We start from the raw sequence: 13,971 nt of genomic DNA on the forward strand, positions 1-13,971 counted from the left end.
CGCCGTTGCTCGGGAGACCCTAGCCCACACCTGAGGCTTGCACTCTTTCCAGCATCCCGTCTCCTATGCATCAGATTATCCACACCTTTCTACTTCCTCGTTCTGACAGGCCTCATGTCGACATGATGCCGCACATACAATCGTCGCTGCCCGGAGGCAAGCGGACGGAAGGACGTGCCTCCACATGACCGCTTTGAACCGCGTTGCGTGTCTCGCGTTCTGCGCTTGAGTGGCACCGTTAGAGAAACTTCGATCATCATGTCATACCTCACACGGACGAGCCCTTTCAAATGTGTTTAGACGGCCCCCGTGACGCAAAAGACAACTGTTTGACGAGAGAAATTTCGTCTCTCAGTCGAAGCCACCTTAGCAGGTACAAAGAATGGGAGCAACGACCGAGCAGTTACAGTAACTACACTTCCCTTTTGCCGAGCCGCTCGCTTCGGGAGGATACAACAGCATTCATAGTAGTTAGCAGACCGCCTCTGTCTTTGGCGGCAGCAGTCACGCTCTGGGCTCCGGCGCTCGAAGGAGTGCCCCCCAGGCGCCCAATTGCTTGTCCTGAACGGACATGCGCTTGTCTTGGCATAAAACGCAAACGCGTCTTCTGCAGCGGGGAGCTCCTACATTTTACGTCCATCTTCTTAATGCATATGTGCCAGAGATGTTTCTTGCCTTTTTTCTCCTCGTGACCAATTATCATTTCGATACAGTCATAGCTTCTCGCCATGGCTACAACGGAGAGCATGCAAGCCTCGCTTAGTAGCGGCGCGTGTAAGAGCAAAAACGTGATGATCTTTTGCCTGGCAGGTATTTTGTTGCTGTCATCTAGAGAGGTCTTTGCATCCCCGTCTCACGAAGAATCCACGTCGCAGTCTGAGAGTGTACAAGACGTTAAGGACTTTCCAGGGGAGGTGGTCACGTGTCCAACGCCAGGCGACTCGGAAACTCAGCAGACACAGACTGTGGCATTGTCGAAGAAGACACCCGCCACAACATTGCACTGCGTTGGCGAGGAGAACAAAAAAGTTCCCGAAGATCCGTCAGAGGTCTGCATTGTGCACGAAGACTCTGACAAGGAGGAGTGCAAGTCAATTAAGCTCCAAACGTTGTTCAACGTTAACTCTGATGTCCAATGGATACGCAGAACTCCCGCGGACGACACGAGCAAAGAGGCATGGTCACTACAGCTGATAGACTCGAATCTTCCGCTGACCGATACAAACTTCTTTGTTCGCTGTCAGTCTGGCGTTCAGAATAAGTTCTGCCAAATGAATGTCTCTGTAACGGCGAGACCTTCCTCCGTAGACAACAACGTCGTGACCTGTGGCTACGGCCTGGACAGCAATCCACATACCCTAAAGACGGAGATGACAAAAGAAAACAACACGCTCACGATTGCGTGTGGGATCATCGGGTCTATCAATCCCGCATCCTACGAGACTACGTACTGTGAGGACGAGCAGATGACGTCATGCAAGAAGAGCTACACAGATATTCTGAGCAACTACTCGCAAGGCTGGTGCAAAAAGGATACAGCAGACAACAGTCGGGCGATACTGACAATCCCAAAGACAGAATTTCCTAGTGAGGAGCTGAAATTCTTCATGGGTTGCGCGCCGAACGGTTTTTCCACCGGCGACAGCGGCTCTAGCTCTCAGCAGTCTGGAACGAATTCCTCCCCAGCGAAGTCATCTTGCAAGGTAATGGTGACGATAAAGGTCTCCAGAGCAGAAACTAGGCAAATAATTTCAACAGCATCTGTTATTTTCGCGTTGACAGCACTTCTTGCCGGTGCTCTGTGAGGGACATCACAGTACCAGTTTGTGAGCCGAATTTCAGTGTGGTGACACCGTCATGCTGTTGAACAGCTGAGGACAAAGGAGACTTGCCGCGTCCTTCCGCGACCGCACTTGATTTGCTGGGCTCGTGCGCATAAGGACGCTCCTCTTTTACGAGTCGATGACAAACTTCGGAGTGCTGAGCGACTGCGGCACCGCAGGTGCCTTATGGTTGCCTCTAGATAGGATTATTCACGCAAGAGGGTGGGCATGTTCGCGGATCGTGAGGCTGCAGGGATCTGCAGGGGAACGCGTGCACCGCGGAATTGAGCTGGAGTTCAGGTGTCCGGTATGCATCCGTACGGGCGAATCATCCGTTTCTGAGTGCCGGCGAAGGAGACCCACCATTGCCAACCCCGTCCATGGGAGGTCGGATAAAACATCACTATCAGGAAACTCTATCTTTCAGTCGTTGTTTGTACGAATGGCGTCTTGCTCGTTATATGCTCTTGCATGGGTTATAGTGTACACACGTACGACGGACCTCCAGTGTCCTGGTGCACCGGTTCCGCCTCGTTCGATGAATACACACGAATTATTTATTATGAGTACCATTAATGACACAGAAGGGCCAGTGATACAGTGTTTGATCCTGCGGGAATTGACAGGAAACTCCTCTCTCTGCAGTTCCCGGGTATGGACGCTGTTGTGTAAGACTCTCACGCGAATCCACCAGGTACTGAATGCGTTTGAACATGGGTCCCCCTCTCGCATGCTTAACTTGTTCGTCTTCTTTTTATTGACTGTATGAAGGCGCCGCGGAACCTCATGCGAACCCATATCGTATGGAGTACTTCCATTCGCCTGACACGAGTTGAACGGGGTTGACTGAGTTTCGCCAGGGACTGACTGCGAGTGCCGGAGTATCAGAATGGCCCTTTGCCCAAAAATCAAGGTTGTAATTCAATCCTCTTGGACAGTTCATACCAGAAGTAGGTGCTCACTTGCCCAGTGCTCAGAACGCGCGATTTTGAACTGAGCCAGAGCATGGAGGAAGGCAGTCGTACAGTATGTATCATACAAAACGATCGCCAACAGTTTTGATCGTTGAGCTGCTTCCCCCCCCCCGACCGACAAGGGTACCACAACACCTTCAGTATCTCTTTCCGTTTTGGCTTATCTGGATGCCGAATCTGACTGAGACTTTCGGCCATGTTATTTCACGCTTCTTCCCGCAATGTCACCCTTACCAAGCCTGCTGACGGTCATATCCGGACCCTACAGGCTTCGACCCTTGACTGTTTCTATGCTCTCCCGCCATTCTCCCCCTCCAGTCGATCCTTAGCAACTACGTTTGCTGACGCGCCTTCTCGACTCTTCGCGGTTCAACGCGCCACACGCTGGTCTCACCTTCGCCACTGGGCCGCCTTCCCTCCAGCAAGAGGTTCGCTTGGACGCCACTCGAGACACTGCGTGCTCGGGAGCTCCATGCGGGGCATTCCTGAAACGATGGAGTGTCTCCCTCCACCCCGTTCGCCCCAGTGCGTCTAGAGAGCGAACAGGGATCTGCGCCGGGCACTGAAGGCGCTCACGGCTCACCTGGATTGCCAGAATATCGATGCTTGGCTTCCTCCACTTTGACGCGAGCCCGCGCCGTGACGCGTCTTGTCTAGTTGACGGGCAAAGAGCAACTCATTTTTCAGTGTGCACCATTAGCGGAGGTTCGCTCCTGCCCAGTGGCGGGAAAGACCTGGTGCGAGCCGCCGAGTCGAGCGCTGCGCGTCTCACCGCCGCGTGGCGCGCGTCCAGACAGACGCAGCTCGGCTTGAATGGGGGAGAAGACGACGTGTATCCGTCACGCGAAAGAAAATACACGTCTACGTCCTGCATGAGTGCGTTTGAAGCGTTTGCAAGTTTCGTTGTCCCGTTGTTTTTCTCGCGGTTCATATCGTCAGCGGTGTCGCCGTATCACCATGTCGCAAAAAGGCGGAACTGAACGCCAGACCAGTGGCTACAAGCCAAAGGCTCGCAAGTTTCTTACCGTATGTGTAGGGGGGGTGTTAATGCTGTCGGGCGAAGCAGCCCACGGGCATCCACTTCAGGAAGGGCGTCTTCTTCGTAGCGGGGATGGGCATGATGCACAGAATCTCGGGGTGGTGGTCCACTGCCCCGTGTCCAACAGTGACGCTGCTGCTCCAGATCCTGTCACATTATCTAGTGAGGCGCTGACCACAACGTTATACTGCAATGGCGCAGGCAACACGAAAGTGCCGAGTGGTGCGACTGAAGTGTGTGCTCCCCAGTTGGAGACGTTAGCAACATGCACGTCGGGAACGAAGAGCACATTGCAAACGCTCCTCGGAACCAGCTACAGCATTGAATGGAAGAAGATGGATCCGCCGCCGGAGGATCAAGGAGAAGCATGGATGCTGAAGCTGTCAGACCCAGACCTGCCTTTCAAGGATGCCAAGTTCTTCGTCGGTTGCCAAAATAGTTCACGGGCACCAGCGGAATGCAAGGTTGACATCACTGTGAAAGCGAGGCGTTCCTCCGTAGCTGATAACGCTGTGAGCTGCGCATACGGCTCAGACAGCAACCCCAACGCACTGAATGTGGAAATCACACAAGAGAAGAACACATTAACTCTGACCTGTGGGGAGGATGGCGTCATCAAGCCGGCGACTGACGAAGGGCACTACTGCGAGGACGAGAAGCTGGAGAAATGTGAAAAGAGCTTCCAGGATATTCTTCCCAAGTTCGACAACCAGTGGTGGACTAAGAAGGGACAGCCGCCTGCCGCCATGAAGCTGACGATCCCTAGAGAGGACTTTCCGTCTGAGGAGCAGAAGTTTTACATTGGATGTTCACCCAAATCGACGGACGTCGAACCGAAAGCCTCCGTTTTGGAAGGAGATGGCGCTCAAGCACCTTCCACGGGTCCCACAACTTGCAGGGTGCTGGTGACAGTGAAGGCTGCAGGATCTGTCTCGAAAGTTTCCACTTTTGGTCAGCTCTTTCCACTGGCAGGTGCTGCGGCTGCCCTAGGGCACCTCTCCATCTTCACCTGAACTCCAACAGGCTTTTAGAAAGCTCGAGCCGTTGCTGCTATTAGTGAAGTAAGACAATGGATTGGCAGTACGCACGGGGCCTCCCCTTCCCCTGCTACCTCCAATGTCTGCATCCGCTTCGCCTCGTATAGAGGCATAGCCTTTGACGTGCGAGATGCGTTTGCATGTGGGAATTCGGTAGCGCGTCGCTGCAGGGATCGTACCCGTCGCACGTCATGCATGGATGGGTGTCTCACCGCACTTCCCATGTGTCGCCAATATGGCGCAGGCGTGTGTGTCACCAGGGACACATGGCCGCTTAAATAGGCTGTCCCAGTCGTCCATTCATGTGTGCGCGTCGCTCCGAGATGCTGGAAGGTTTTCATCCAGAGGTACGTTGCGTTCCTCGGCTGTTCTCGATGAGTACAGACTCTGAATCACGTCAAGTGCATAAAGCATCGCAGCAGCATTCCACGGAGATTCGCGAAGTGTTAGCGTTTGCGCGATGCTGTGTGGAATATCTATATTGAAGAACTTGCCCCAGAAAACATTTCGATTGCTGAGAGAAACTGCCTTGTGTCCACCAGACAGAAGGACCGCGGTTCGCCGTTGTCCGCGTCGGACTCCCGGGATGTCCTGGGCCGCTGACGGCGGGATATCTGTGGCGTCCGCGATGATTCCACGGCATCGTGCACATGCTTGCACGCGTGATGACATCTGGGCCTGCTAATCGAAGGTGCTCACCACAAAAGGCGGATCTTTCTTCCTGTTATGTGCAGCTTTTACACAGTGGACGCCACCTCGTGTTGGTTCTGAGGCCTCTCCTGAGGAACCACGCTTTGCTTTTCGCTCACCGGCCGGGCATCACTTCTTTTTTAACGCTGCGAAAGAGCAGCAAGGAGCTCTGATTCAATAATGGCCAGTGCCGCACATGCTGCCAATTCAGTGCTCAGAGCGCTGAGCGACACAATAGGATTCAAACGAAGCATTGATCTTGCTGCCATATCCGATAGGCGCTGTTCTGCCGTACGGCCTGCACCACGGGGTTCTCCGTTGATCCCTACCTCACGGTCGGCTACGGCAGCAGACGTCATCAGTTTCCCAAGGGTCGCAGATCCAGCTGGCTGGTCTTGTATTCGCCAGTGAGACAGGAACATGTGACTAGTTCCATGTTGGCAATGCAGATGGCAGGCAGACGATATGAGCCAATAGTAACAAGATCTTGCAAGTGCCGCGTTTATTGGAATTGTACTCATGTCGAAGCAGAGCCAGCTAAAAATTGTTTCGTCTGCTGTTCTCCTTAACATTACAGCTATGTTGAGTTATCGCACCCAGATGATTCCATCTCGGGACACCGTTTTGTAACTTCGCTTCGTATTGTACTAGAGGCTGCCGCTACGCCCCCGGTGATAGAGCCTGCTGCTCTCCTATGTCGGGATTTCTTCTCGTGTCAACACAGCTTCGGGCTCAAGCGTGCCGTCTTGTCACGGCCTTCTACACTGTACCAGTCCAGTTGCCCATCTTTTGCTCTTCAGGTCGTGTCCCGCTGAATCTACGACAACAAAGCTGTGTTTCCTTACTCATCTCTAGCCCCATTCGAGATCTCGTGGTTTCGTTATACGCACAGCACCCAAGTGGAAGGCAGGTTCCGTATGTTTCTTGGAGTGCGAAGGGAACCTGCCAGCGGACAGCGAACGGCAGTCGTCCGCAGAGCAGGGTTACCTCTTCTCCTGATGGTGCTGTGATACGCACATGCCGCCAAACTGTGCCTATGCAGCAAGACTAGCATACGGTAAAGTAATGTGATAAGAATGAAAGTGGTTTCGGCCACATTTGCCAGAATAACCGTTGCAGCTGAAGCCATCAGGAATTTGTGCATTAGCGGCAAAGACAAGCCGTCAATTACCCCTGTCATATCGCTACCCTCCATTCCTTATACCCGGGCAACTTGACCCTTCCACCGAACTCCGCTGCCTCCCCCCTGTTCCCGCATTCACAAAAGATATCACGCGTTGAATGCACACACATAATTGGCCGAGAAGACAGTTTTCTGGTCGTTTCGCCGCGTTTTTTGACATTTTGGTTGCATAATATTTTTTCGGCATGCGAGCCTCTGCCGGTTTTTCACAATGGCGAGACAAACACGAAGGCAGCATTGTACCGACTGTCTGCCCAACGTGGACAGGTGGATGCACCTCTGCATCGGAGGACTGATGCTGTTCTCCATTGAGCATGTCATGGCAGCTTCCTTGCAGAAGGGTGTTGAGGAACCGTTGACGGGTGAAACTGGAGCTGCAAGTTGGCCAGGAATTGTGGCAAAATGCCCTCCAGCTGCACCTGCTCGGGGTGGTGGCGGCGATCCAGATCCTATCCCAGTAACCTTGTCAAGGAACCAGTTAGTCACGACGTTGCAGTGCTCTGAAGCGGACACAGAAGAAGTCCCACGAGGACTATCAAACGTATGCGTGTCTAAGGATGGCGCTACCGTGGATGCTTGCTCGAAGGGGACAGGCGAAAGCGGCGACGTTGTCGCACTCAAGGACGTGCTTGGAGAGGGGAGCGACGCCAAATGGGTAAAAAAAGGCTCTGAGACACAAACGGTTGAAAACGCGTGGGTGCTGCAGCTGCAAGAAACAGACCTGCCTTTCACTGATGAATCCTTCTTTGTGGGTTGCCAGAGAAAGCCTTCTGCGTCAGGAGGAACCGTGTGTCGTGTGAATGTGACCGTCGAGGCGAGAGCTTCCTCTGCTACCGGCACCGCCGTGACGTGTGCGTATGGCTCGCACAGCAACCCTGAAGCCTTGAACGTAGAGATAACGGAAGAGAAAAATACGTTGACCCTCGCGTGTGGACAACATGGCGCAATACTGCCCACTAAGTATGACGCGGTGTACTGCGACGATGACAAGCTGACGTCGTGCACGAAAAGCTACGGTGACATTTTCCAGAACTACAGTCAGACCTGGTGGAACCAAGAGAAACAGAGTGCCCCTGTCACGCTAACCGTGCCGAAAGGAGCTTTCCCGGCTCAGGACAAAACGTTTTATGTTGGCTGCAACCACACCTCGTTGGGCACAAAGAAACCTGGCCGAGCCGGGACCGCCGTCAGACCTGAATCCGATACTGCCAAAGGGGTCTCGCAGTGCAGGGTGAAGGTGACTGTCAAGGCTGCAAGCTCGGGATCGTTTGTAGCGGATGCGACCCGAGTCGGCCTACCACTTTTCGGTGTTGTTGTTTTAGGCAAACTTCTCTCAGTGACAGTTTAAGGGGAGGTGTTGTGCCTCTCTGCCTCCGGCAAACTTGATCTCCGGACATTTCCACCAGATCCACTGCTGCGCAAATTGGTCGGTCAGGCAGACGATGTGCGCGCACTGAGTTGAGGATGTGCTTCCAGTCGTCTTCAATTGCAGGTTCCCGCCGCGCCCTGCTTTCTCCGGGAGCGCGTGTTAGGCTGCTGAACCCGTATGACAGAAATCCTGTCATATGCAGAGGGAGGTCGCCAATTAGTTCACTAGCCTGTCTTGCCATATGCAAAGGCGCTCGCCAATTGTACACACCTTCTATGCAGAGGCATGCATTTTCTGGTTCACGTGTTGCTGCTCACGACTTTGGTCGGGCGGGCCGACTTATCTGTGGGCTCTCATGAGGTCGCTGAGCGTACTGACATGGAAGAATATGTTGAGGGAATCGAGTCTTTTTCTTCAAGCATAGTAAAACTCTAGCAGGGGTGCTGCGAGCAGGGATGCTGCTTTCCTCTATACTGTGGTTTAGCACGCTGCAGGGAGTCCCGTTAGTAGAGGCGCACGGCCAGGTTGGTCAGATCACGTCGAGCTCATCCAATCTCGCTCTTAGGCCACGGTAACCCTGGCATACTTCAAACCAGCGTCTAAAGTATGGAACAAACTCTAGAGTTCACGATGACTACAAACCCTTCTTCAGTCATATAGTCGGCGCCGCGTATTCATCCTGCTTTGTGATAAGATGACGGCGCCCTGGGACCTCGGGTAGCAATCTGGTATTGATCGCTTCGTTCTTCATCACAATCCGCGTGTCGCGACTTGCAAGAGGCTATGTCTCCTGTGATTCATGGTCGCAGTTATACGAGTTGGTGAAGTGAGTACCGTCGTTACCTGCTGGCATATTTGCCCCGATTTTTCCTTCCAGTGTTGCTAGCTTGTCACGTATCTGGGTTGCCATACCTGCTGGCATATTTGCCCCGATTTTTCCTTCCAGTGATGCTTGCTTGTCACGTATCTGGGTTGCCACCCGTGACAGAACGCCAACCTTTTTCCACCTATAATCGTAAGGTTCAAAAGAGAACGGACCTCTTCCCTCTACCTTGTCTTCAAAAGGCTGGCTGGCGGGCAGCAAGAGCAGTCTACGAATATTCCTTCCTAGCATTGGGGGTTGCCATTCGTCAGGGCGGAATGTTCTTGCGCCGGAGCTCACTGCAAATATGACTGGGCGGTTTCCTTTTTCTTGGAACGAAAGCGAGGCTGGTATCCGCAGTACTATAAGAAGTAGAGGGAACACGTGTACGGTGGGAAGACGACATAGGTGTAGCATGTAAGGATTCCCAGCTTCTTCTTGTACGGCAAACAGCTCCCTGAAGCCAGCGCCTGAGGAATTCAAAGGATTCTTGGTCACCCTACAACGAGACAGGTGACCCCAGGTGCGCGTGGATACTTTCGTCCGATACGGAGATTTTGCTGCCTTGTCCTCCAATGTTTTCCTTATCAACTCTCGCACATATCCATGGCTATAATGCGTAGCGCCGCCGGCTCTTCCTGCAGATATTTCGTGGTCGTCCGGCATTGACACCGGGAATGGGTTGGGCGCGCTCCCCCAAATAAACCAGCCACGACGTGCAAAATATATCTTCATGGCATTATTTAGAGTGAGGCATCGGATTTGCCTGTGTTGTGCGGATTGAACTTCGCCTTTCCGGCTGCACTGATTTTCCAAATCCAGTTGTACATTCACCATGTCGAGGCAAACGACGATGCAGCGGCGCGGCGGCAGCATATGGCTGAAGACGCGCAAGCTGATGGCAATCTGCCTGGGGGGCGTTTTGTTGTTGTCAAGCGGAAATGCTTTTGCACAGGCTTTGGACGGAGAGGCTGAAGACGGAGCGGCTGCCGAAGGCCCCTCAGATACTGATGTTAAGTGCGACGTCAGTCCGGATTTACGAGAAACTGGCGTAACGCAAAACCAGGTGACCCTGTCAAGCACCCATCCCGTCACAACGCTCCTGTGCATCAAACCAGGGAGCACGATGGTACCCAAAGGTGCCAAAAGTGTTTGTGAAGCAAAAACAGATGTGACTGTAGAGAACTGCGAAGATAAAGGATGCAGCAGCACTCTGCAAGCGCTGCTTGAGTCCAACCGCGAAGTCCGATGGACCCAGATCCCCATCACGAAGTCGAAGCAAGGCGAGAAGTGGGCACTGAATCTTGAACAGACGGACTTCCCTTTCACAGATAAGTCGTTTTTTGTCGGCTGCAAGAACGAGGAGCATCCGAGTAAAACCTGCAGAGTGGATGTGACTGTAAAGGCCAGGTCTTCCTCAGTCATGGATAACCTCGTCACGTGTGCCTACGGCGCCGAGAGCAACTCTGAGGCGTTGAAAGTCGAGCTGACCGAAGAGACGAGCACGCTGGCTCTCGCGTGTGGCAAGCATGGATCTATCAATCCTACTACATACAGCACAAACTACTGCGAGAACGAAAATTTGACATCGTGCACGAAGAGCTACAGCGACATTCTTCCAAACTACTCGTCTGCTTGGTGGGCAGGCAAATCAGACACGACCGATCATGTGAAGCTCACAATTCCAAAAGGAAGCTTCCCAGCGGAGGAGCAACACTTTTACGTCGGGTGCGTGCCGAAAGCGGCCAAACCAGAGAAGCCTATCGCGAGGACTACAGGTCCATCGACTGACACTTCAACCTCTGCCGGCGCATCGACGTGCAGAGTGAAGGTAACTGTGAAGGCCGCCAGTTCCGCTTCACCTGCAGTTTCATCTTTGGCTGTAGTGTCTGCAGTCTCTGGTCTCCTGGTTTTGGTGGGGTATCTGTAAGATCCATTCGGATGAGGAACTGCTTCCCTATCAGCTATGGCAGGAGATTCTTGAATTTTGGGGTCTGAGCGCCTGCGGTGAATAGCACCAACTGGCCTGCTCTCGCCTACAAATACCAGCTTTCTCTTCTAAGTGGATTTGCTGACAGGGTTCAGCCTTGGTGAGGAAACGCATCAAAAAAGTGCCTAGATACTGGACTTCACAAATGTGTCGTCTCACGCCGACGGTGACCGCGGTCGCCCATTCAGGCATAAATGCTTTGAGTTTGCCAATCGACTGCTTTCCCGGTTCCACTGTTGACGCCACCAAGCTTTCTTGAGGCCAAGGTCCAGATCTCCGTGGCGAGTTCCGCGACTAGGTACAAGCGTACTGAAGTGTTCCTTCCATCCTGGGGATTGTGTTAACGCAGTCCTCCAGCCCGCTGCGGCCGTCTCTTCGGCGGAGTGCTTCTTGTGTCAGGTAGCAACCAGACCTCATGCATCTCGATCCTCGCATATATTGCAGGAATGACAAATTATCTCTTTAGAATTGCCAGTTAGCTGCCACAGATCCGCAGCTATAGAGCTGCATATGTTCTGGGTCCGACAGCGGTGCCGAGCAAAAGCGATTGTTGTCCGCGTCGCGGCGCTAGCCTTGAAGGCTGATTGGAAGGAGGGATACTCCGAGCGTGCGGGACATAAACTAGCTGCAGGTCCTCGCTTCGCCTAGTATGTCCTCGTTAGCACTGCAGCGTATCGGAGCTGACACAAGGACTCGCATGCCGCTGTCGACGGCTCGGAACTCTTCTTGCGTTGCAAAAAACAGGGCCCAAATACTAACTCAGCTGTCAACGAGAGATAGGCGCGTTTCTCTCCATCACCTACCGGCTCTTTTTTAGATCACCGACGCGTACCCAGCGTTCTTTCCGACAGCCGCCCCGATTTAGTAGTTTGGTAGACTAGTGATTCTGACCAGGCTGGCCTGCGCGTTTTGAGGTTTGATGCGTATGAGACTTTCGAGCATTCGTGTGTCTCTCCTCCCACGCGGCAGGTGACTGTTATGCTTCGCTCTGGATACAACAGCCAAAGCTTGGTGTTCTCGCCTGGCCCTGGCAGCAGCCCCCCTCCGACATGGCGGCGTGTCTTGCTCCTACGGGGGGAAGAGACCCGGGGTCCGAGGTCCTCGATGAAGTCCTCCGGGATTTGTACATGGATAATGACGTGCAAGATGGGAAGAACCCATTTCACTTCGCTGAACAGAATGATTGCTTTTGGTCAGAGAAAGCAGACCCCCGTAGCAGAGCTTCCAAAGGGCAGCGAGCGCCGACCAGGTTCACGCCGTTCCACGGACTCTGGCTGCATGCACGAGAAGTCCAGATGCATCCAAGACCTATTTTTAAAAAAATTTCTTATATCTGGTAGCAGAGGCATACCCCCTGCTGGCTCTTTGTCACTGAGTTACTGCATCTGCTGCGATTCTTCCATTCAACTGGTTCTCTTCGTTGTTCATCTGTGACTGCTGTGCAACGATGAAGGGCCGCGAGGTCTTGCGACACCGTGGCGGTTTCATCCCAGCGGCCCGGAAGCTGGTCGCTGGCTGCATCGGGGGAGTTTTATTGATGTCCTGTACACGATCATTCGCGAATTTGTCAGGGGAAGGCGAAGCGCGCCGTATTTTGGACACAGTCCAGGCGGAAATCGGCCCCGAACTGGTGAGTAAGTGCAGAGTTTCATTAAGTGCTCGAGGGGCCGATACCCCTCCCATCGCTGTAACGCTGTCAAAGAAGCAGCTGACCATGATGTTGGAATGCGTCGAAGATAGCACAGAGGAAGTCCCGGAGGGACTCAGGAAGGTATGCACCGCGAAGAAGGAGGCGACTGTTGAGAGTTGCTCAACAGCGAAAGATGGCTCGGCCGACGTCGTCACTCTGAAACAACTGCTTGGATGGTCCAGCGATGCACAGTGGGTTCAATTGGAACGTTCGTCCCAGGGAAACAAGGCGTGGATGCTGCGCCTCAAAGACGAAGACCTTCCTTTCACTGATAAAGCTTTCTTTGTCGGGTGTAAGAAGACCGGTGACGCTCCGCAGGACACCACATGTCGCGTGAATGTAGTAGTGAAAGCGAGGGCTTCGTCTGTCGCGGGGAACGTCGTCACGTGCGCGTATGGCTCCGACAGCAATCCACAGACCTTGGAAGTAGACATGACGCAAGAGAGAAACACGCTCACACTTGACTGTGGAGTCGAGGGTTCGGTCGCACCCCCGATGTACGAAACCAACAACTGTGAGGGCATGCTAAAGCCCTGCAAGGGCAACTCCGATGGAATGTTCCCCGAGTACGCAAGAACTTTATGGACGAGAAAGCCGAAAGAGCCGGCAATATTCACCATTCCGACGGAGAACTTCCCACAAACGGACACTAAGTTCTTTATCGGGTGCTCCCCCCATACGGCAACTGACGCTCCGATGGAGCCAGATGTTGCAATTTATGCCGAAGATTTAGGTGTCCTTCGCACAACAGAGTGCAAGGTGGCCGTCACAGTGAAGGCGGCGAATTCTGCCCCGGTCGGATCCTCTGTGCAGGTGAGAACAGCCACCTGCGGAGCCGCAGCTCTGGCAGGCCTCGTTGCGGGTTTTCGTGGAATTCACTAGGCTCATCTACACTAATGTGTGTTGCCCTTCTATCTACCTACCAGGATGTTACTGTGCGTCGTGTGTCTCTTCACAAACGTATTCGAACTGTGACGAGGTGAGACTACTTCCCCGCTCTCTACGGGGCGAAGAGGTTTCGTCCAAATGCACACTTGAGGGCTCTTGCGGGCTTGACGTGTGAATAGCATTTGCGCCGGCGTCGTGCAATGGAGGCACCCTCAGGCCTGTTATGATTTAAGGGATGTAAAGGTGCTCAGGGTGCTTGAAGGGCGCCGTAGATGTCAGAATACTACGGTCGGTGGTGAGAGCCTTTATAACAGCAAGGCTCAGATCCCCCTGCAGACGCATTCCACGTTGCTGGACGGCGGCTTAAAAGGTCGAAAACTTTTTTTCTAGACACTGCGGGGTTGACGAACAGTCGTCCTCTGTTGG

The 13,971-nt window shown here is 53.4% G+C and overlaps 4 protein-coding genes across 4 annotated transcripts; all 4 read left to right on the top strand.

The window, feature by feature from the left end:
- Positions 1–746: 746 nt before the first annotated feature.
- On the top strand, positions 747–4,849 carry BESB_035040 (SAG-related sequence; the record flags this gene model as incomplete). The annotated part of the gene is made up of 2 exons (XM_029362090.1): positions 747–1,703; positions 3,737–4,849. The coding sequence occupies 2 exons, from the start codon at positions 747–749 to the stop codon at positions 4,847–4,849; spliced, it is 2,070 nt and encodes a 689-aa protein (XP_029221055.1).
- A 2,108-nt stretch (positions 4,850–6,957) lies between these two features.
- BESB_035050 (SAG-related sequence) lies at positions 6,958–8,094 on the top strand (the record flags this gene model as incomplete). The annotated part of the gene is made up of 1 exon (XM_029362091.1): positions 6,958–8,094. One exon carries the CDS (start codon positions 6,958–6,960, stop codon positions 8,092–8,094), a length of 1,137 nt encoding a protein of 378 aa, XP_029221056.1.
- A 1,718-nt stretch (positions 8,095–9,812) lies between these two features.
- On the top strand, positions 9,813–10,907 carry BESB_035060 (SAG-related sequence; the record flags this gene model as incomplete). The annotated part of the gene is made up of 1 exon (XM_029362092.1): positions 9,813–10,907. One exon carries the CDS (start codon positions 9,813–9,815, stop codon positions 10,905–10,907), a length of 1,095 nt encoding a protein of 364 aa, XP_029221057.1.
- A 1,507-nt stretch (positions 10,908–12,414) lies between these two features.
- Positions 12,415–13,539, top strand: BESB_035070 (SAG-related sequence; the record flags this gene model as incomplete). Its single annotated transcript, XM_029362093.1, has 1 exon — positions 12,415–13,539. One exon carries the CDS (start codon positions 12,415–12,417, stop codon positions 13,537–13,539), a length of 1,125 nt encoding a protein of 374 aa, XP_029221058.1.
- Between the last annotated feature and the right edge of the window lie 432 nt (positions 13,540–13,971).

This window comes from Besnoitia besnoiti, chromosome II (assembly GCF_002563875.1).
Source record: "Besnoitia besnoiti strain Bb-Ger1 chromosome II, whole genome shotgun sequence".
Taxonomy (NCBI): domain Eukaryota; phylum Apicomplexa; class Conoidasida; order Eucoccidiorida; family Sarcocystidae; genus Besnoitia; species Besnoitia besnoiti.